The sequence below is a fragment of the Sander vitreus genome, chromosome 1 (assembly GCF_031162955.1).
Source record: "Sander vitreus isolate 19-12246 chromosome 1, sanVit1, whole genome shotgun sequence".
In the NCBI taxonomy this organism is placed as follows: domain Eukaryota; kingdom Metazoa; phylum Chordata; class Actinopteri; order Perciformes; family Percidae; genus Sander; species Sander vitreus.
In genome coordinates this window covers 7,020,568-7,043,260 of record NC_135855.1, presented here as the reverse complement: position 1 = coordinate 7,043,260, position 22,693 = coordinate 7,020,568, and the positions used below count along the sequence as shown (strand labels likewise).

The following is a 22,693-nucleotide window of genomic DNA, read 5'->3' as shown; positions in this document are numbered from 1 at the left end:
ATCCAGCCAAGTCTCAGCAAAAGGACACTACAGCTCCTGACATCCCGTTGGAAACCAACACAGCACACTGACACGGCATACTGGCTAACAGGATGCCTAGCAGAGAAGTGGCAGTTGGTGTTCAATTCCTCCACACTCCTTTGATGTAGAGCTGGAGATGGACGCAGAGATGATCTTGCTTGTCCACGTAGTCGGGAACATAGCCATAGGTCGTAGCTGATAGCCATATTTACCTTTTCCTCGGTTTTTACTCTGATGTTTACATTTGAAAATGTGACTAGCTAGCTGGTTAGCTAACTTAAACTAGCAGAGTCAGCAGGAGACTGGCAAGTGGATTTCACAATCCCTAAAGCCACATGTTATGACCGTCCAACATCAACCACATAAAGCACAACTGATAAATAAAATAGAAAGGAATTCTGCAGAGCTAACGGAGAGGCAACTGGAGAGTTCTGCGCTCTAGAGCAGTGGCGGCTCCTGAAAAAATTCTCAGGGGGTGCAATTTTTCTGATAATGATTAAGGTGACTCATTCAATGGGTACATTAAGAAACAGAAAGATTTCCCCTCTAGCTACATACATTACAGGTGGAAAGCTATGTAACCCACATTTTCCACCAACTGCAGGACGGCTGCGGATCAGCTCCGCTGCTTGTCGGTTCCGTGCTCCATGCTCTGCCGTCCTTCAATACCCACCAAGTCCGGATTTGTTGCGGAACGGCTGCGGCCATGACTTACAGCTGAAGTCACGAGGACCCACGAGATCTCGCGAATTCACATATGATCTGTTGACTTCAGGCCTGTCTCCGCCCATTATGACGTTTTCAAGGTGTAGTGCAGGGAAATATGATCTGCCGTGAGCACGGTGTATTTTATTAAAAAAATTAACCAGATGTTTTATTTAGTTTCTGTGCTCGACTTCCTGTCCCGCACAATCTGCCCTGTGCTGAATTGCTGCGGAGCTCTCGGGCATCCGGCAAAAATAGAAGCTCTGCGTATCTGCTCCGGAGGGCTGCGGATCGCCCGAGCTGGGACGGAGTTGGAACGCAGCCGTTCCGCAGTCAGTGAAAATACACACATTGACTTTAATGGAAACCTATTGACTCCGCTGCCGTTCTGGAGCGGAGTAAGAAATTAGCATCCAGGAGCCTTCATAAGCAAAAATGACATGGCTCCACAATTAATTATTCCAATTATTCATTACTTACATTAATCCAATGTTGTGTGATGTAAAATAGCTAAACAGGACACATTTTTAAAAAGATATGTCCAGCAACAACATAAAGATGGGGGCAGCATATACGTCAATACCAGAAGCATTTATTGACTGATCTCAAAAGTATTGGCTTACAAAAGCAAAATAAGTTATCACAGCACAAATAATCAAGGGTGTTCTTTCACATTCCTCAACACTGCATAAACAATCTGCATTTCCATAAACAAATGAACTATCAGCTGAAAATACAGCATCTTGGTATTTGTTCAGATTGCAGGATCAGCAAGAGCTTTTGCCACATTTACAACATGTCAAAGGTAGGGCAGCCTAATAATCTTTTAGAGTAAAGGGAAGTGCACACTTTAAACAATACATAGTAACAGCATGGCAATAACAAGTAGACAAATTGTTGCGAGAAGTGGATCTTTAGAACTACATTTTCTGGAATGTAGGATATCACCAAAGTGCTACTTAATAAAAGCAAAGTAATGTTGTCCCAAATAAGTGAATGAACAAGTGAGGCTTGACCTAGTGTGGTCTGTGAATCTTGGCTTTACACATTGAAGACCAAGCCAGAATGGTGATGTGTTGCTAAGTTTAACTAAAGAATTCTGATATACACATTAATTATTCACTTCAAAAAGGCCTCATGGTTGAATTGGAAATATGTGCACCAGAGCATAATTCACAACAAGCGAGCAGGAGCTTTTGATAGAGGCTACTGAAAACATTGATGCAAGTTATTTGTAATAAGCAATTTGTATAGACTTCCATATTCTGCCCTCTTGTATAGATTTGTGAAAATGAACATGAACAGTGATAGACATTTGGCCTGAAAACAGTATTTGAAAATAATTTTTAGAAAGGTAAACACAGCTATTTTTCTTTGTAAAAATTAACAACCATATTCTGGCCATTTGTATAGATTTGTAAAAATGAACATGAACAGATTTAAAAAAAGAAATAAAAAAATGTAATGAATGAAAAATAACTATTTAAAACAACATCAACTGTGAACTGATTTGGTGTGTGTGTGTGTGTGTGTGTGTGTGTGTGTGTGTGTGTGTGTGTGTGTGTGTGTGTGTGTTAGAGAGACACACAGACAGACAGACAGACAGACAGCGAGAGAGAGAGAGAGAGAGAGAGAGAGAGAGAGAGAGAGAGGCTACATTACTTGTATGGAAACTGTGCTCTTCTCTCTTTCAATGCAGCAAAGCGGTCATTGACTTTCTCATTGAAATCAGGCACGTTGAGGACTAGTTCCCTCCCCATGGAAAGCATGGCCAGTACTTTCAGACGTTCCTGGCCCATTGAATTTCGCAGGAATGTCTTAACTTGTGTCAAAGTTGAGAAACATCTCTCAGCTTCAGCTGTTGTCATGGGAGTAGTTATGAGGATGTTCAACACAGTCACAGTCTCAGAAAATGTCTCCTGGAGGTTCTAGCTCATGAGAATCTGGTACAGTGCCAGTGCACCACAGCAGCCCTTGAATTCAGGATTCTCATAGATCAGAGAGAGTTCTGTCTTGAGCTTTGCCTTGTTCAGCATATGTTATGCGTTCACAGTGGCATTCAGAGCCTCATCAGGAAATAAATGGCAGTACCTTTCAAACATATCTGCTTGCAGTAAGGTAGCACTCACAAGGTGGCCAGTGAAAGAGAACCTTGCTTTGGTGTGATCCAGGATGGTGTCGCAGACCTCTTCAGACAGCCTCTGCTTCTCTTCTTCTCTCAAAGCCGTTCTGGGTCTTTTGGCTCCTGTTGCTACTTGCAGCTGCTGTTGAGAGGAGTCCCTGAAGGCAAACAGACCAATGTGTTTGTTAGGCTATGTACAGTACTGTAGTCTATGTGGTGCAGAGGTATATACAATTGATCCACGTATAGTACAAATATTTCAGTTCCACTTAAAATGGGCAGGGATGCATAAAGTCTTTAGTGTTTGAGTTAGCCTTTGTGTCTCACCTAGCCTGGATGTTCTGCACAGTATACAGTATACACAGTATATAAAGTAAGCTAGATTACACCACTAGCCATATATAATGAGAATAATGTAATTTCTGACACAAATGCAGTCGCCTTTCATGCATACATTTTCAAATGACAAAGCTCTGCTTTGAAAACGATCGAATGATATTGTTTAATCTTACTTTATGGCCTGCACACTGCTTGTGAAGCTGTCGAGTGCACGTTTGATGAAGACAGCGTCGATGTCCTTCTTCTGGAGCTTCTGGTACAGAATATCAACGTGGGGCATGATTTTGTGAAAAAGCCACAGGAAAAAAATGAAATCTTCATCATGTAGCATCCTCACATAGCCAGATGCCTCTCTCACGGTGGGCTGGTCAAATGAACCCAATGAACCCGTCCCGATGGCTTCAAAACATTGTATGAGGTCGTCTCGATTCTCGTAGACAGTGTTCACGACTCTGCTATTGAAGTTCCACCGTGTGGATGAAGCTCTGGGCAGTCTTCGTGCAACAGTCTGGTAAAGAATACTGGTCCGTTTGGGTGACCGGGAAAAAAAGTTGCAATCCCGCACAGATCGGAAAAAAAAAATATTCACTTTTTTTGATGCGAGAAGTAGCTTGCTGCATGATCAAATTCAGCTGATGCGCATAGCAATGCACATAATGGACATTCTTGAAATGCTCACGCACCTTTTGCTGCACACCAGCCTTCTCTCCCCTCATCACACTGGCTCCATCGTAAGCTTGCGTAATGAGTTTGACTTTCTTGTCGTAGGCAAAAAGACCGTTCAGTCTCTCCAAAAGCACACTGGCGATAGAGATTTGAGGTTGATTCCGAGATGGGAAGAACCTCAAAAAAGTGCTCCTGCACTTTATGGTTGCTATCGATGTACCTCAGCACAAGCATCAGCTGTGTCTGTGTAGAAACGTCTGTGGTCTTGTCAGCTTGGATGGCTACGAAGTTCAGACTTCACCTCCTCCACAATATGTTCCCTCGCGACCGCTGGCGTACACTCCAGTAGCTCGTTTTGAATCGTCTTTGATGTGCCCTTTAAACTTTAGCATTTTTAAGATGCTCATCAAACACCTCATCTAACTGTGCCACAAAGTTGACCATTCCAAGAAAAATACCAGGGTAGGTGGAGCCCTCAGTTTCATCTTTGCTCAAACACTGGATTAGCTGGTTGAGGATGTGGCGGTTCTTGCTAACCTCATCGTTGTGGCGACGGACAGCTAGCCTGTATCCCTCATCCAGTTGAGTGGCAATGTTCATGCTCCCCAAAGCAGACAATCTCAAACAGCTATCCATGTGGGTCTTTGACAGCTCATGTTTCTTTATCTTTTCTGAAAGATGGTGCATGTTAGTTACACCAGTCGCTGTCCAAGCAGTGCTGTCTGCCGTGCCGCCTTCAGGGTGAAAGTGTAGGCAGGGGTAGCAAAAGACTGCATTGGCTACCTGTTGAATGATTAAATTTGGTCTGGGAGGTCCTAATTGTTTCGTTACCAATTTATCTTGATTTGTTCGCCGACTAAAAGGAACTTCTTTCAAAGAGATAATCGCGTTGCACTGAACGCTAGCCATCTTGACAGTAGTACGTGAATTGATTGACGCTGCTACCCGCTCTTTTCTTAGTTACGTTCATGTTTACGCTACGTGTTATGAAAGCGCGTAAGTGCAAGCCCTCCCAGAGGGAGGTTCTATGAGATTCTATGAGAGACTTCTGTGGCGATTTTCAACCTGACTGAAATCGCCCCAAAATGGGCGTGGCCATTTGAAGCACGACTTTAGCCTGATTGGACATTTAGTGGCAGATCATACGTCTTGATTAGAACACTTCCTTTTCCTGTTTGGCAGTGCGTCCCCCATATCGCCCTAATGAACACACCGGCCCTGCTCTAGAGCCTTCTGTCTTTATTTATGTAAAGGAAAACACAAAACTAAGACGGCAGGTGACAATTCAAAATATTAATGAAAATAAAACGTGAATAAAACTTTAATACATGAACTCACCATGAAAATGATTTCTGCCTGAGTCACGTCAGATAGATTTTCATCGGCAATGGTGGTTGTTTAACAATAAAGACAACAACTCCCATGATCCCACTGTCCTTAAAGATGTCATCAAAACCTCAGTGCGGACCTTATTTTTACGTTAGAGTACTTGAGTAGTCTATAATGATTTAATGTGAATACTGGAATATGAAAATTTCTTAAAATGGCGATCCCTAATATGTACCTACCATTTGAGTCCCACCAAATTACATTAGAAAGAATGCATGTTCCGCATTGGCTTCACTTTTCAGACCCGGAGGTTGCCGCTTGGTTAATTTGGCCGTCATTGTAGACATGGATTCCACACTCGCAGATTAGACATATTTATTGTCCACTCGGTGGAAAGTTTTGTTTGGCCTTACAGACATGCATACACTTAATACTTAAGACTTCCTCTGCCATGTGTTAGAATACATGAGATAAAACAATCAATGAATAAAAGAAATAAGTGGCCAAACGGCTGAGATAAAAGTATGAAAATAATAACAATTAGAACATCTCTTAAATAGACATTGTAGAAAAAAGCGGAAGTCACTAAGTAAGAGATAATGTAGAGCGAGCCGGTCAATATTGTAAATTAGAACCCGGTCATTGGTGCAGGACGCAGAGAGGCCTTAAATCAGCTACTCACTAAAGAAATCAACACAACACATTGACACAAAATATTGATTTGATTTCTTGAGTCTCCAGAACTCCGTCCATGGCAACGGTCTGCTATACAGAAAAACAGACCATAGAATGTCTTGAATTAATATCTAAATATTAATTAAAATATCAGAATCGAGGATTCATCTAAGCTGTGTACTAATAAATGCAAGTCATTTTGTTTGGTAAGATAACAGAGGATGAAATAAAAGATCTCTTAAAATGTTTCTCGTTGCGCTGGGTACACTATATTGTCTTCCTGAAGGGAGTTTTTCAAATTCATTAAACAAAGGATATGGAGGGTCCTGAACTATTTATGTTGCTTTCGTAGCTGCCTGTCTCTTAGGGTCTGTATAATCGTGCTTGTAGTTTTAACTATTTTGTGAGCTTTTGTTTCAATCACAGATTTATGGGTGAACATCTGTTTGCATGCTCTGTGCTCCCTTCATATTAGTTGTTTAACCAGGAGTGAACCAGGGACCATGGAGCAGGTGCACAAGCAGTGCAGCATGAATCACCATGTCAAGCTATGGGATTGCCACTCCCTCACCTGCCACATTAAGACCTTGCCCCCTGCTATAAAGAGCTGGGCTGCCCTCCCATCTTCCACAGTTTCTGTGGATCAGCAAATGGCTATGGCAAACGAGTGGCTGCTGTGGCTGACCCTGTCTACCATCGTAGCTGCTTGGCACAGCGGTACGTATACATTTACATTAGGCAGCCAGAAAAATATAACAAATGGGACTGTTAACTTTTAACATGTTTACTCATGTGCTACAGGCTTATTGTGTTTAATGTAGTTTGAGATTTAATTATTGATTACTTGACAAATAACTCTTACTTTTTTCAACAGAGGCAAAGTCTGCTGTGAACACCTTCTCCTCCCAGATTCCGGAAAAAATAACAGGTGAGTTTGTTGGTTAATAACTGTAAACTGTTTTCTTATGTGTGACAATTTATTCATGTAAGTAAATACCTGGGTAAAACATGGCTGCTGCTGTGTTATGTCTGATCTGTTTTCTTTGTAGGTGTGAGTCCCATCCACAATGGCCAGGTTTGCAGTACGTGGGGTAACTTCCACTTCAAGACCTTTGATGGAGATGTTTTCCAGTTGAACTCGACTTGCAACTACGTCCTGACCTCTTCTTGCAGGAGCAGTTACAAGGACTTCAACATCCAGATAAGAAGACAGGAGGCTGGCAACCATCACACCATTAAAAACATCATTATGAAGCTGGAGGGTTCAGTAGTGGAGCTCTCTGAGGGCTCAGTGGTTATCAATGGAAAACCGTAAGTTTTTGCTAAAAACCCTAACCCTTTCCACTCTGCCAGCACAAAGTAGAGATTCATACTTGATGGTACATATGGGTCATATTTAATATTATAAAACGGGTAGCTAAAATCAAGCAATCTGATTGGTTCATAGCCATGATATAATAACCATATACAACACCTATGATTCAAATTCCATTGCACAATCAGTATCATAAAAAAACCCCCAAAAAACAGACTAACGTACTGATAGCTGGTGCCATGGAGTGAAGCCGTTCATCTGACACTGCCATGACAGAGAGCTGGTTGAAATTCGGCAAAGTATCCCTTTAAGTGTACGCTATATTTAGAATATTTTCACTGTTTAAGCTTGCTGTCAGACAGTCCTTTCCGACAGGAAACTGAAGCCGTTGTCTATGCTTTCTTCAAAGCCACCACACTCCATTGACAAAAACAGTAATTTTACCTATCAGAAAATGGGCGTTGCTTTTTCTACCGCTGCCTTGATCAGTTAGTTGCTGGTCTACTGCTGTCTTGATCGGTTAGTTTCTTTGTGTTATTGTGTGCCTTTCTTTAGCGTTAAGCAAAATAAATAGTCTGTGCTCTCTGCCTATTTTATTGTGAACATTATTATTTATTAATCTAAAATTGAATGTGACTATACATTTTATATTGTCATACTTGATGACCGTTTTATATTGCTGTAACCTGACAGGAACCTGGAATGATAGTCAGAACCTAAAGATATCAGGCACAGAAGTAAAATTCAAAATATTGGCATCCACTGCCACCCTTTGCTTTTACACCTTCCCACATGGTTAGATACCACTGACAGCTCTATTCACAATGTCCCTTTGGTTGTAGGAACAAAAGTAAAATAATGGCCAAAATAATGTGACTTCTTTTTGTTTTCCCAGAGCCACCCTACCATTCAGTCAAGCAGGAGTGCTCATTGAGAAAACTCCCACCTACATCAAAATCAAAGCAAAGCTGGGTTTAGTTGCTATCTGGAATGAGAAGGACGCTTTTATGGTAGGATTGTAGCTCCATAGTAAAGCCTGTTATGAACATTATTGTTAAAAATACTGTCAAAGTATTTTAGTTGAATAGAAATATAACAGGGTTATAGTCATGCTTTGTAATGTAACAAATGCAAACATTTTTTGGTGGGTTTGACCACAAAATAACTGACCGAGGATATGATTTAAGGCATATATACATATATGTATACTTTGAATTTCCAAAAGGAGTTTTGTGATCACAATTACCATTTAATAAACAGTGGAAACTGTGGTAAACTTGGCGAGTGTATCTAAGGCTGTGCTGCAGAGTGTGTGCTTAAATCAATGGTTTTGTCCTCCCAGGTGGAACTAGACCTTAAGTACAAGAACCAAACCTGCGGTCTTTGCGGAGACTTCAATGGGGTCCAGGTCTATGATGAGTTCTACAGCCATGGTACGCTTTGACCCACTTTAACAATTCTGTAAGTGTAGGCATGGGCACAGAACTGAAATGTTTCTTTATTATTATCCACACAGGTGTAAAAATATCCCTCATGGATTTTGCTAACTTCTGGAAAATGGATGGTCCAACTGAAAGCTGCTCTGACTACACGCTGGAATCAACACAAAGCTGCAACAACATGGTAAGGCTTTAGCAAGAATCCAACCAGTGCAAATACGACAAGTGAAACCCAGCATGGGAGCAACCACGGTAATAATCCCTCAGCATAGTGGTGGCAACCGGCATTGCCACACGTGCTGCGCCCCATCAGCTACATAACATAATGCAGAGTCAGCAAACTAAAGGGGCTTTATGACGTTATGTTTACATTCAGTGTTACTCACCAAAACACATTGTGTGTATCCTTGACGTGTCCGGTGCATTATCTCCTCATAAAATTAGCATCATTAGCAAAGCCGACTTTAAATCCGGTATTCTTTACATCCATGTTTATTATTGCAGCATATATTTTCATGTTATCGCCACCTATAGGCCAGTGGATTAGTGTGTCCCTCCCGCTATCCAGCCGTACCATAGAGGCCATTCCCACCTTTAAAACCTCCCTCAAAACCCACCTATTCCGAAAGGCCTACCCCACATGACTCCACTCTCCATCAAAATCATGGATAGATTGTTTTCTTCTAATTTTCTTAATTCTTAATCTGTTACATATCTTTGTTTTAATTTAATCATATTTGCCTTTTTAACGGTATTTTTGCTTGTTTTAACTGTAAGGTGTCCTTGAGTGCTATGAAAGGCGCCCATAAATAAAATGTATTATTATTATTATTATTATTATTATTATTATTATTATTATTATTATTATTATTATTATTATTATTATTAACAGAAGCAGGAGTATAGAGCATACCAGAGTGGATAATATACGTGTGGCCTTTGTTACATATTTGATGCAGAAATGTTGCATCTTCTTGGCTTTGCATGCCTAATAACTTGCTCTCTTCCTATCTTTTCCTCTGGTTCCATTCCTGTCTGTCTGTCTGTCTGTCTGTCTGTCTGTCTGTCCTGTAGAAACCTCTGTGTGAGCAGATCCTTACAGGGCCAGCCTTCAACAGCTGTCACAGTCTGCTGGACGTTGCCTCCTTTACTTCTGCCTGTGTTGCAGACCTCTGCAACTGTGACAGTGGCATTAATAAACACATTGACCCCTTCTGCCTGTGCAACACTGTGTCGGAGTTGTCCAGACAGTGTGGACATGCGGGTGGCAAACCCCAAAACTGGAGAACCAAAGAGCTCTGCTGTGAGTACACTCATTAGACACTGCTAATGTAATAGTCCATGGGAAGGAGAGGTTGTCTGCCCTGTCTGACTCTGGGCTTTTGCCCAAATAAAATGTCTCAGGCACATGGGTTTACTGACTCAAAACATCCAAAGACCAAAAATCACATGAGGATATACAAATCCAAGAAAAGGGCAAATTAGAAAAAAATGCTACAACTGAGATATGTACATTTTGTGAACTAAAAGTCCTCCATACGACGATATCCGTTGTTAATTCCTACCTCCAACACATCTATCTATAAATTGCAGGAATGTCTGTCTGTCAAGCAAACACTGAGGTCAGAGTGAATGAGCTGATTAATGTATTAATTATCCCATTTATAACATGAGGTCAACCCCACCCCTTCTCAAATCTTAGGAGTTCTGGGAGGATACTTTTGAAGTGTAGGTAGGCCACTGAGGGGCTGGAATACAGGCTACAATAGGGTAGTTTGTGTGAACAAATGTTCCGAATTTGAATCCGAGAGGTAACATAAATCAAGTGCTGAAAAAACAACTGATGTAATCACAGGGAAGTCATGTCCCAACAAAATGGAGTACAATGAGTGTGGGAGTCCCTGTGCTGATACCTGCTCCAACCCAGAGGCCAGCCACACCTGTGATCAGCACTGTATTGATGGATGCTTCTGCCCTGCAGGTACAGCACAGTCATGACACACACACACACACACACACACACACACACACACACACACACACACACACACACACACACACACACACACACACACACACTTACACACACCTGTTACAGTGCAGTAATTCTTTGATCACTTTTAGGCACTGTGCTGGATGATTTAAACGGAAAGGGTTGTGTGCGATTAAACGAGTGCTCCTGCAGCTACAACAGCAAGATCTATGGACCGGGGGAGTCCTACGCCAGTAACTGCAAAAAATGGTATGATATAGGCTACAGTATGTCAGTCTGTCTGCATGTAACAGAACACTCCACAGAATTACACATAATTTACACATATGACAGGATGGATACGGTGGACCTACGTACCTTAGTGGGATTATAAGTGATTATAAGTGGATGTGAATGAATATTTATTGTGTTTGTGAATAAATATCAGTCCTGACGACTGAAGTGGGTGTTTTTGTAAAAAGTAAACTCTGTACATCACCCTGAGTCGAGGCAGAACAGCTGAAGGACATCAGAGTCAAAACCAGAAAACATTTGATATGATCCAGTTTCAGTTTTTCTGTTGGCCTAATTACCTAGATTATCTAGACCACATTGACTCACCATTTTTGGGGATCCTTGATTTGCAGCATAAATTATTATGGGACGATTCAAATGTCGCAGTGTTGTACTGCCACTGATTTTGGTTAAGCACTTCTCCCAGGAGATCATACGTAGTGCAAGAACAGGCGTTCAGGGCTCAGTGGGGGAATGACAGAGGCACCATTCTCCCTATTACAAGTCAGTGTAGCATCAAAATGATTTTGAAGCTGTTATTTAAGGTTAAATAGTTACATAATGTTGCTTCAAGATTCATTTGTGCGTGTGCTGACAGTGTGTGTGCGAGTGGCCAGTGGACGTGTACGGAGGAGAACTGTCCAGGAACCTGCTCTGTGGAGGGAGGCGCCCACATCAACACCTTCGATGAAAAAGTCTACACCTTCCATGGGGACTGCTCCTATGTGCTGGCTAAGGTAATACACATCATCATCTGTGCTGTTATACCACACACACTTCTGTCATGATAACACATGCCTAGACTAGCCATCAGCCTCGAACCAAGTCAAAGCCATTAATAATAGAAGGTTGTGATTAGTGTTGTAAGGAAAAAAAGGGAGTAGAGGTATGAATGTCATCTCTGTACCATCCCATATAATAAATCAGTAAATTATTAGTAAATCTAATATGTGACACAAATGTAATCACCTAAGATCAAGGCTTGAAAACTGGTATCACTTTACAGCTGATTGGCATGTTTTAATAGCTCGCTAACATTAACAAAAGAATCAACTGAATATAAGTTATAATACAAAATGTGTGTTGAACATAAGAATAAGTTGATATTGTTTTCATTTTGTGACATCAACAAAAATCACTTAGTCAAGTGATTATGGATTTAACCTTTCGTTTCTACTGCTTTTAAAAATATATTGTTTGTGTTAAGGAATACAGAGTTAGCATGCAATACTGATATCTCATAGTTCCCTGATACAGTATTTATTCTGTTCTGATCCCCTCCGCCCACACAGTTAGTGCATTGACAGTCCTACACAATGCCTAAAATCTGTAACATGTACATGATAGTTGCCAAGAAGAAAGTAATTCTGTAGAGCCTTCATCCTATTTTATATCTAACTTTTCTCCACCTGTGTTCATCATTCTGAAACCAGAACACAGCAAATGTTGACGATGACTCATTTTCACTCCTGCCACCTAAAAAGAAGCAAAATTGTCTGTATGGTTGGAATTTGGTGTAAACAGCATTACTAACTTCAAAAACTATTTTTGTTAGTATGCAGGAGTAGAGTTCATTGAATAAATGTTTAGCTGACAAATCCTCTACATTTGAATCCATCCCATAATAATCTGGGCTGCTCTAATTTCAAATCAAAGATCCCCAAAAATGCCAAGTAAATGTGGTCTTCAATTATCTCTGAATTAACTATTAGGCCAAGAGCAGAACATTTACTTAACTATATTAGATTAGAAACTATGCACAACACGTGAGCTTTTGTGTCAATAGATAACAAGTACAATGTAAAAAAAAAAAAAACATAGATTAGATAACACACTTAGATTTAAAAATATAAAAAATAGGACTGATACATCCACTGATACATCTACTGGTATTCTTTACCCTATACACTGTTATCTGCAGGTATGTCATTTCAGTTCAGCAGTAGTTAAAGGTCCTATGACATGCTGCTTTTTGGATGCTTTTATATAGGCCTTAGTGGTCCCCTAATACTGTATCTGAAGTCTCTTTTATATAGGCCTTAGTGGTCCCCTAATACTGTATCTGAAGTCTCTTTTATATAGGCCTTAGTGGTCCCCTAATACTGTATCTGAAGTCTCTTTTATATAGGCCTTAGTGGTCCCCTAATACTGTATCTGAAGTCTCTTTTATATAGGCCTTAGTGGTCCCCTAATACTGTATATATAATAGCTTTAAATGCTATTGAGGAGGAGAGAGGGGAGGCAAGGTGGAGGGTGGGGGTGTGGCCTTGACCAACTGCCACTTTGCTTGTCTGCAAGCCATGATGTCTCTCTCTTTCTCATGGGCGGGCCAAATTTAAAAAAGGCCAAAAAGCAGAGAAAGGGGAGGTAACCTTTCCCCTTATGACATCATAAGGAGGAGATTCCAGATTGGCCCATCTGAGGATCAGGATACCCAGGGCTCGGTTTACACCTATCGCCATTTCTAGCCACTGGAGGACCATAGGCAGGCTAGGGGGAACTCACATTAATGTAAAACAAAAACTCATAAAGTGAAACTTTCATGCCATGGAACCTTTAAATAATTTTTTGTGTTTGTATGTTTAGGACTGCAGTGGATCCCAGTTTGTGGTACAAGGAGAACTGGAGCAGTGTGGACTGACTGAGAGTGAGACCTGCCTCAAGTCTGTTACCTTGGGTTTGTCTGGAGGGGTTCATGTGAGGATTACACACACACACACACACACACACACACACACACACACACACACACACACACACACACACACACACACACATTACAAAACTTTACTTTCTTAAAATGAATTGAATATGGTTTCTTACATTACTGCCAGAATTTCTTTTTGTTTTATATTTATTTCAGTATGCAATAAAAAAAAAATTCCAATCTTGGAACTAGATTGCATCAATCACAGTAAATAGCTGGTCCACTTTTATTTTTTTATCCAAGTTTATGGATTCTTTCATTTTAAAGCAGTGCAATCAGGATTTGTTGATTTTTTTTTTTTATCATTGAACACACTCAGATTGTAAAGTAGATTTTAAATAATAACATCTCGTCTCCTTTCATATAAAGGTGATCAAAATCCAGTCCAATGGCAAGGTTTTCGTGAATGGCATCTACGCTCAGTTACCCTTCTCTGCTGGTGAGAGACACTCCACTGTACACTATTCACCTCTCTGTCTGTATGAAGAAAAAGACACATTATAAGCTACAGAATATTTTTCTATGTAATGTATACCTCAAACAGTTAAGCCGAATGAGTGAATGAGGAGTAAATAAACACTTTATTTCTCTTCATCTGAGGCTTCTCAGTTCCTAAAGGTTTCATTGTAAGACCTACTTCTCCTACTTTAAATAATGCCTAAAATCCTTCCTCATGTACATTTATATAGTAAACAATTAGAGCTGGTTTCTATATTCCATAGTTTCTGAATTCTGTAAAGTGAAATACTGTAAATAAAATGTCATTTTTGGACATGGAGCCGCAAAATATATTTGAGCCTTATAATTTTTGATTAATTCTTGATTCTTGATTATTTGATGGATTCACCGTCCGTGAACAGCTTTACATGCTTTACTATCTCCTGAGCTGCCAAAAAACTAGCAGCAGTAGTGGAGTTTTGAGATATTTGATCCACTTCTTAAAAGTGCATTTGCTCTGCTCTGCTCTCTGCAGCAGTTCCAAAATCGTTTTCTTTCTCTCTACCCCAGCTGAATACTTTTCAACAAATGCAGTGTGCTTGTTCTGGAAACATCTTTTAATATAACATTGGATTTGGAATCCATAGCTAGTCTATGGAAACTCAAAACCGAGGATTAGGCACCGGGCCGTAGACATAAGTAGGCTAGGACGCACATTTTAGTTGACTGAAATGTTATGAAAGGGAAAAATGTTAAGAATCACTTTAGGCCTACAACAACGAAAATAAACGTTATTCATTTCCATATCATTTTTTGTCAAAGCCACAGGGAGCCGATGGAGAGAAAACTCACGAGACTCGCTGCCTGACAACCTATCCTAACCTTAACCGTTCAAGGCATTATCATAATCAATGCCTACCTCAACCACCTTTGCGAGACTTTTGCAAATCTTGGGTTACCATCTAGACACGACCATGGGTATGGGGTACTGCATGGACAAAAACCATGAAATGAGCTGTGTGGTTTAATTCCTGACAGCAGTCAGTGAACATCATTGCCTGTGTCTGTGGCTAGATCAATGACCTTGCTGTTGCACTAGCAACACCTACTGGTCGGCCAGGGAGTAGGAAGAGGGTGTGTAAGTGTGTGTGTGTCTTAATATGTTAGACTCTGTTACACTCCCCTGATGAATCCCGTTGCTGGCTGATGAAAAGGAGTGGCTGGTGACCTCTTGTGTCCATGTTAGGTCACAGATCAACATTAGCGTTAACAGAGACAATGACTGCCATGTGCAAAAGAAACATGGAAATGGCACTGAGAGAGATTGGCACTATGTTAGTAATTCCAGGCACTGATATAAACAGCACAAGCTCAGTAATATCACATTTCATGAGAATCGTTCAACTTCTACAGAAGCTAATTCTAATAAACATCCAGTGGCTGTTTCCACATAATCCTCCCCAGCAACTTCATCTTAAATGCAGATCTAGCATTGTTTGATTAGCCTCTGGCCTGGATAAGAACACAGTTTGCAGAAAATAAGATATTTCACTTTTAATATGCTTAACTGTGAACTGTTTTCCTGTCTGATGAATAGTATTGCATTGTCTCCACCCTTCCACTCTTTTAACAAACTCCCATCCTCGTCTTTTCTCTTAACCCCTAGCTGGGATCTCCGCCTTCAGAGGGTCCTCTTACTACCTGCTGGTGCAAACGTCTGTTGGTGTTCTGTTGGAGGTGCAGCTCCAGCCAATCATGCAGCTCTACGTCAAAGTGACCAGTGACTACCAGGCCAAGACCTGTGGTATGTTTATAAAAAAGATCTGTATGTGCCCTCAGACATGAAAGACTAATGAAAGCATCCCACAGAACTCAAACAGTGATGGCGTTATTGATCCCAATTGGTTGCTGCAAAATATGTTAAGCATAGGCATATCATGTATGCTTGTTAAATTGTAAAAGAAAGTCAGTATTACAACAAAAACACATGTAAATATGCATCAAACGTAAGTGTAAAAAAGCTAGAAAGGATTGTGACATAAATACAAGTTATCCAACAATGTAGTACTGGTTGCCTTGATATCTTATTTAGTATTTCTTTGCTTCATGAAGCCAGAAGTGCTTAGTAAATGTTTGAAGCGGTAATGTCAAGCTACCCTAGACCAACAGGAGTGTGTAATATTCCATGTATTCCTATTTTCAAGGTTTGATCAATTTTCAAACCATATAGAGAAGTTACTTCTTCGGAGGTGCTGCCATTTTGATAACATTTAAACAAACTGTAGAACATTTTGATAATTTTTATTGATCTTAAATATGTCATTGATGGACTTCGTGATTGGCTGTAATTAATAAAAGAACTGCATGTAAGTGAAAGTTGCAAATCCCAAGCGCATAGAGCAGATTTCTTTCAAATTTAGGCAATAGTTGCTAGTGGCACAATGTGGATCACTTTCCCCATATTGAATATTAATGTTTTGGAATATGGCAATATTGATTAATATTCAATTATCAGCAGGGCCTCACCAAATCTGCGGACACAACATTTTCCGCTGATTTTAAACAAATAAAATAAAAATAAAAAATGAAAGCTCAGAATGTTAATACATCTCCACCCCAAGCAGAAAAACTGTCTAATTCTGTAGTTTTATCATTTTGGATCACCGCCGAAAACTGATAAACCAAAATCAGCAGATTCCATTTGGGTCTGCTTATCAGTCTGTTTTGGTATGAAAGAAGAAAGAAAGCTATAGAAAGACAAAAAGGTGATGAAGCCATGGTGACAAGTTTTGATTCTTCTGTCCTGTGGGGAAAGAGTACTCACAGAATCAATCCAATGTGCCGCTTATGTGTTGGCATTATTATACTTGTCTGCCTGCAGGTCTGTGTGGGAACTTCAACGGTAACCAAGCTGATGACTTTCTAAAGCTCAGTGGCGTTCCAGATGCCACAGCAGCTGGTTTTGTCAACAGCTGGAAGACACATGCTGGTTGCCCTGATGTTAAGAGCAACTTTGAGAACCCCTGCAGTCTTAGTCTGGATAATGGTAGGTATCATTTTGATTCTCTGTAATCCCTGTGGGTTCTTCAAAATGATTAATGTTGGTCTGTGTTTGTCAATAACAGAGAAGTACGCCCAGCACTGGTGCTCCATGCTGAGTGACCCTCAGGGAGTGTTTGCCTCCTGTCACTCAGAGATCAGCCCTGACTCGTACAAAGAAGTAAGACTCACAGCTACAGATTTGTCATATTTCTGTGGACTGTACCTGGACCACTCTTCAGACCTGTGACATTACCTCACACTGCACCACTTTTTTATTTTGTCTCCTCACAGAACTGCATGTATGACAGCTGTAACTGTGAGAAAAGCGAGGACTGTATGTGTGCTGCAGTCTCCTCCTATGTCCATACCTGTGCAGCTTCAGGAATCCAGCTCACCGGCTGGAGGGCGACCATCTGTGGTGAGTAATGAGTTCTTGTGAAACAGAAGAGCCAAATCAAACCTTTGGTATTCTATTTGTATGGAAGCAATGTGAGACCATGATACATTTGTTTTTACCTTGTAGAAACGTCTTGCTGTGCTTTGAAACTTGTGCTTTCGAAGGTTTATACTGTGTTGAGTAGCCTGCTTTGAGTGTTATAATAATTATACATTTCATTTATATAGCACTTTTCATAGTACTCAAAGACACTTTACAGTAAACCCAGCAAAATAAAAACATTTAAAAAAAGTGAAGCAATAAATCCAACACAAAATCAAGCATATTAAAAGCAAGTGAAACAATAAGACCAGCAACTAACAGTAGATGAAATGTAATATAGTGTAACATCCCTTTGGAGTCTTATAAGCTCACTGTTTGATTATAAATAAAGCAATAAGACTATCTGCAGTGTTCTATTCCAGCTTTGGCAGCACAACCAGTTTACAGTGTTCAAATGTTCAAACACTATGATAAAAATATCTCTACCAAGCAGGAGTTGAACCATTAACCAGAGCATTATGTAAGAGTTCATCTAAACACCGTGCTATGGAGGACACCGTTATTAGTACAGATGGGGAGACAGAGAATAGAGAGGGTTGAAAAGCTCCACAGATAAAAGACAATCCTGGCATAGGAAGAGAGATCGCAACACTGCAAGAATGCTATTACTCTGAGAGTCCACTGGGGAGCGGTATGTTGCCATGGGACAATGTTAATGATCCCTTATCATGGTCCCATGGCAACATACCGCTCCCCAGTGGACTGTTTAAGTCCGGCTTGAACTAGCAAAAATACTAATGTTTCTACAAAAGTTACCTAAAGTGGTGGAATTTCAAATGTTATAAAATGTTAAGCTACCCTTGTACCATCTGAACTCCCACTGTGTGTGACATGTAGTTGGGACCATTGTCCATTTGTCTACAGAAGACACTACACTCCATGAAGACAGTGAGACAATAAAGTTGAGAAAAGCCCAGCGGTAGAAAGTCTCTCAAAGAATCTTTTTTAGCTGACATTTCTTTTCCAACAATGTTTTTATTGCCCTGACACTAGCATATAGGGCACAAGATGGCAGCCAACCAAAAGCAATAGAGTTCTAACACTCTGGGGCCCCTAACTAAATTGTGTAGCTACCTGAAGAGTAAGAAAAACAACTTCAAAAACCTAAAACACTACAGCAAAACTATCAAACAACATCTTGCTGTAAAATTGTAGCACGATAACACTGGTATGGTCATTTAAACATATTCATGTGGCACGATTGTGCAACAGTCTCACAGTTCTAGACCGATTCTGTGTTCTGACTTCCTCAGGGAAATATGCTAGCTCGTGCCCCAGCCGCATGGTCTACTCCTACAACGTCACGTCCAGCAGTCGCACCTGCCGCTGCATCAGCACCACAGACCCCAGCTGTCACTTCTCTTTCCCGCCAATCGACGGCTGTATCTGTGCAGAGGGAACCTATCTGGATGACACTGGGAAGTGTGTCCCATCTCAGGCTTGTCCTTGTTATCACAAAGGCTCAGTGGTGCCTCCTGGACAGGTCGTCAACAAGGATGGGGTCATGTGGTAGGAAAATGTTTTTAATGTTTAATGTTTAATGTTATTGCAGTGATGTATATGGAATTTGGTAGGTTCAAATGTTATACCTCATATCTTATTTTTAAAGCCCCAATCCATAATGTTGTAATGAAGTAGGCTCATATTAATATATAGAAAACGAAGAGTTTGACTCATACATGAAAAGGCATTTTGTCTGTTTCTAAACCAATCATAATTACAATTACTGACTCGTTGTAGTCCATCAGTGCGTTTCCATGCAGTTTAAAAACCCAATTATATTTGAGTTAAGGCAATATCCTGGTTTCTCAAACGCCATGCGAACACCTTACCCAGCCAAAATATGAGTTTCCATAACCTGGTTAACAGACCTAGCTCCTTTAGTAACTGGGGTATTTGTGTGTGTATTAAGTGTCTAAACCCACTGAGGACTTTGCCATGGCATGTACTATCAAGAAGACCCATTTCTGGAGGGACGAAGAGACATTACATTTTGTACACTTCATTTAGCTGGTGCTTTTATCCAAAGCCACTTCCATTCACACACTGATGGTGCAGCATAGGGATGATTCAAGGTTCAATGTCTTGCCCAAGGTCACTCTGATCTTACGATTGGTGGGTTCTACCACCTGAGCCACAGCCGCACGAGACACATTTTGTCTTGCTTTCAAAGTTGTTGTGATTTTGACAAAGGTCAACCGGAAGATTTACTGTCGTCATACTACATTACATTCTTCCCCCACTCATGTATACGTGGAGAACTGGCATAACCCTTTTATCCACTAAACTGGGGTAAGATTATACCCCAGTTACTGCTGCGCATGTAAATGCAGGTCTTTGACTGTTATCAAAGACCTGTCAATCAATTTGTGACCTGCAGGCTTTGAATCTTCCACTCCTTTTGTTCACAGTTGGAATACTGTGAATATTGCTTATTTGACCTATTTGTGATATACTGAAAGTTTCCTGCAAGGTTTTATATGTATGCATATTAAAGTTTTGTTTTTATATTTCTCCACTAGCACCTGTAAGGAGGGCAAACTCAGCTGCTTTGGAGAGGTTATTATACAGCCAAGTAAGTTTCATAATACAGAATCATCTGATATATAATAGCCTAAAAGTAAATGCTACATTACTTCATTATTGTACTGTACTGGCAATACAGTTGGTATTCACCAGCTGTACTCAGTTACTGGAACGTGTGTCTATGAATGTTGGGGTCTAGGAAAGAGCAGGCCTTAATAGATTTGAGCTGACAGTAATGTAAATTAAAAATTAAAGCCAAATCTAGATGGAGAGCCTTAGCATAGCTAAAATAATTGGCCGCGTCATTTTAACTAATTCTATATATTTTATATAATATATATACTTTTATATTTAGGATAATGCTCTCATGTATGTGTTAAGTACAGAGCTGGAGTCAGGACGTGGTTAAAGATTGCAACGCTAGCTTTGCAGGTTTAATGCACCTACCAACACCATTAAAGCTCATTTGTTAAATCTGTACAAAAAAACAAAAAAAACAGCTAAATTCTGGGAAGCTGCACATAGTTACTGTGTCCAGCTGTTCCAACACGTAGCTGCCTCTAAAACCTTCAACGATCATTTTTACGTTGCTGTACAGGTCAAGCAAACAAGATACAACATGAGCTTTAGATGTGTTGGCGTCAGCTCAGTATTTACTGTAACACACAGACAAAATTGATGAAAATACAATAAAACTACAAAAAGGTCCAGAGGAAATTGACCTGCAGCACAAACACTTTAACGATTTGTAGCTGGAAGCACTTTCTGTTACAAGGGGAACTCATTTGCAGTAACCTGTAGGGATCAGTGCCCTCTTAGAACAGGAGACAGCATTGCACGGGGACATAACATCAAGGTGAATACCAGTTTAAACCAATGTGCTCCTTTTAAAAGGGTTTTGGTATTCTGGGCAGAGATGGCAAAAGTACTCACTTCCCGTACTCAAGTAGAAGTACAGATACTTGTGTTAAAAAAATACTCTGGTAAAAGTAGAAGTACTGATTTAACTTCTTTACTCAAGTAAAAGAGACAGAGTATAAAAGTAAAAGTAGCCTTGCAAATGACAACCATTTTTTATGCAAAGCTACCTGGACCACACAAATGTTACTAGAGTGCAAGCTGAGAAACTTCAGTGGGCATGGAAAAAAGGCTCTTTATATGTCATTGCCTTAAATGGATGTCTGCCAATAGGCCTAAAACATCACAAATATGATTATTGTGACAGAGACTGGGACTCCAGGTTAATAAGATTCTGACTGAGTAGCAAGATATGAATTCAGTTGTGATTCTGTGAGAACTCCCAGATCCAGTTTCTCTTTTTTAATCTTCCCCTTAACATTTAAAGGAATCTACATGTATGTGTGTGCTCAAATATGGCTTCTGGAAAGAAAATAAAGGATAAAATATGAATTACTAAATTCGCCAGGAGTCATTCTTGATGCCTACTATCTCAAACATCTCTCTCAGATAAGGCCAAGGATGATTGGGAATGTTCTTGCTGCTTGTATGCTGAATCTCTGGGATCTCACTTTTCTTCATTTTCAATCATGTCGCCGTTCATACTACTATGTGCTAACGTTACCGCCATCAAGCCGCGATGATTTGCCGCAAATGAATGCCGCCGAATATATTCCCATCCAATTAGATAGATTCGGTATTGATGACGCGAAAAATACTAATAACGGTAACTCCACTGCCTTGCAAATGACAACCATTTTTTATGCAAAGCTACCTGGACCACACAAATGTTACTAGAGTGCAAGCTGAGAAACTTCAGTGGGCATGGAAAAAAGGCTCTTTATATGTCATTGCCTTAAATGGATGTCTGCCAATAGGCCTAAAACATCACAAATATGATTATTGTGACAGAGACTGGGACTCCAGGTTAATAAGATTCTGACTGAGTAGCAAGATATGAATTCAGTTGTGATTCTGTGAGAACTCCCAGATCCAGTTTCTCTTTTTTAATCTTCCCCTTAACATTTAAAGGAATCTACATGTATGTGTGTGCTCAAATATGGCTTCTGGAAAGAAAATAAAGGATAAAATATGAATTACTAAATTCGCCAGGAGTCATTCTTGATGCCTACTATCTCAAACATCTCTCTCAGATAAGGCCAAGGATGATTGGGAATGTTCTTGCTGCTTGTATGCTGAATCTCTGGGATCTCACTTTTCTTCATTTTCAATCATGTCGCCGTTCATACTACTATGTGCTAACGTTACCGCCATCAAGCCGCGATGATTTGCCGCAAATGAATGCCGCCGAATATATTCCCATCCAATTAGATAGATTCGGTATTGATGACGCGAAAAATACTAATAACGGTAACTCCACTGAAATTATTTGAAACTAAAGTAACGAGCCAATTTTGTAAAATGTAAGGAGTAGAAAGTACCGATATTCGTGTTTAAAAGTAAAAAGTCTGCACTTTTTACTTGTGCTAGTAAAGTAAAGTAAAAATATCTGAAAAATCTACTTGAGTACAGTAACAAAGTATTTGTAATCCGTTACTTCCCATCTCTGATTCTGGGGTGAAATTTTGTAAAAAATAAAAATGATTAGCACTAGAAATGTTTTACTGACATTCAATCACATCAAAT

General features: G+C 40.1%; 1 protein-coding gene across 1 annotated transcript in view; it reads left to right on the top strand.

Moving 5' to 3' along the window:
- Positions 1 to 6,360: 6,360 nt before the first annotated feature.
- LOC144521594 (mucin-5B-like) overlaps positions 6,361 to 22,693 on the top strand; it is a 24,999-nt gene continuing 8,666 nt past the window's right edge. Inside the window, exons 1-18 of the mRNA XM_078256153.1 lie at positions 6,361 to 6,574; positions 6,732 to 6,785; positions 6,907 to 7,168; positions 8,068 to 8,182; positions 8,515 to 8,605; positions 8,689 to 8,795; positions 9,686 to 9,914; positions 10,467 to 10,592; positions 10,736 to 10,853; positions 11,476 to 11,614; positions 13,464 to 13,574; positions 13,954 to 14,023; positions 15,689 to 15,826; positions 16,904 to 17,068; positions 17,148 to 17,242; positions 17,356 to 17,482; positions 18,817 to 19,072; positions 20,086 to 20,138. Coding sequence (XP_078112279.1) covers positions 6,361 to 6,574; positions 6,732 to 6,785; positions 6,907 to 7,168; positions 8,068 to 8,182; positions 8,515 to 8,605; positions 8,689 to 8,795; positions 9,686 to 9,914; positions 10,467 to 10,592; positions 10,736 to 10,853; positions 11,476 to 11,614; positions 13,464 to 13,574; positions 13,954 to 14,023; positions 15,689 to 15,826; positions 16,904 to 17,068; positions 17,148 to 17,242; positions 17,356 to 17,482; positions 18,817 to 19,072; positions 20,086 to 20,138 — 2,470 coding nt within the window. The remainder of the gene's footprint in view (positions 6,575 to 6,731; positions 6,786 to 6,906; positions 7,169 to 8,067; positions 8,183 to 8,514; positions 8,606 to 8,688; positions 8,796 to 9,685; positions 9,915 to 10,466; positions 10,593 to 10,735; positions 10,854 to 11,475; positions 11,615 to 13,463; positions 13,575 to 13,953; positions 14,024 to 15,688; positions 15,827 to 16,903; positions 17,069 to 17,147; positions 17,243 to 17,355; positions 17,483 to 18,816; positions 19,073 to 20,085; positions 20,139 to 22,693) is intronic.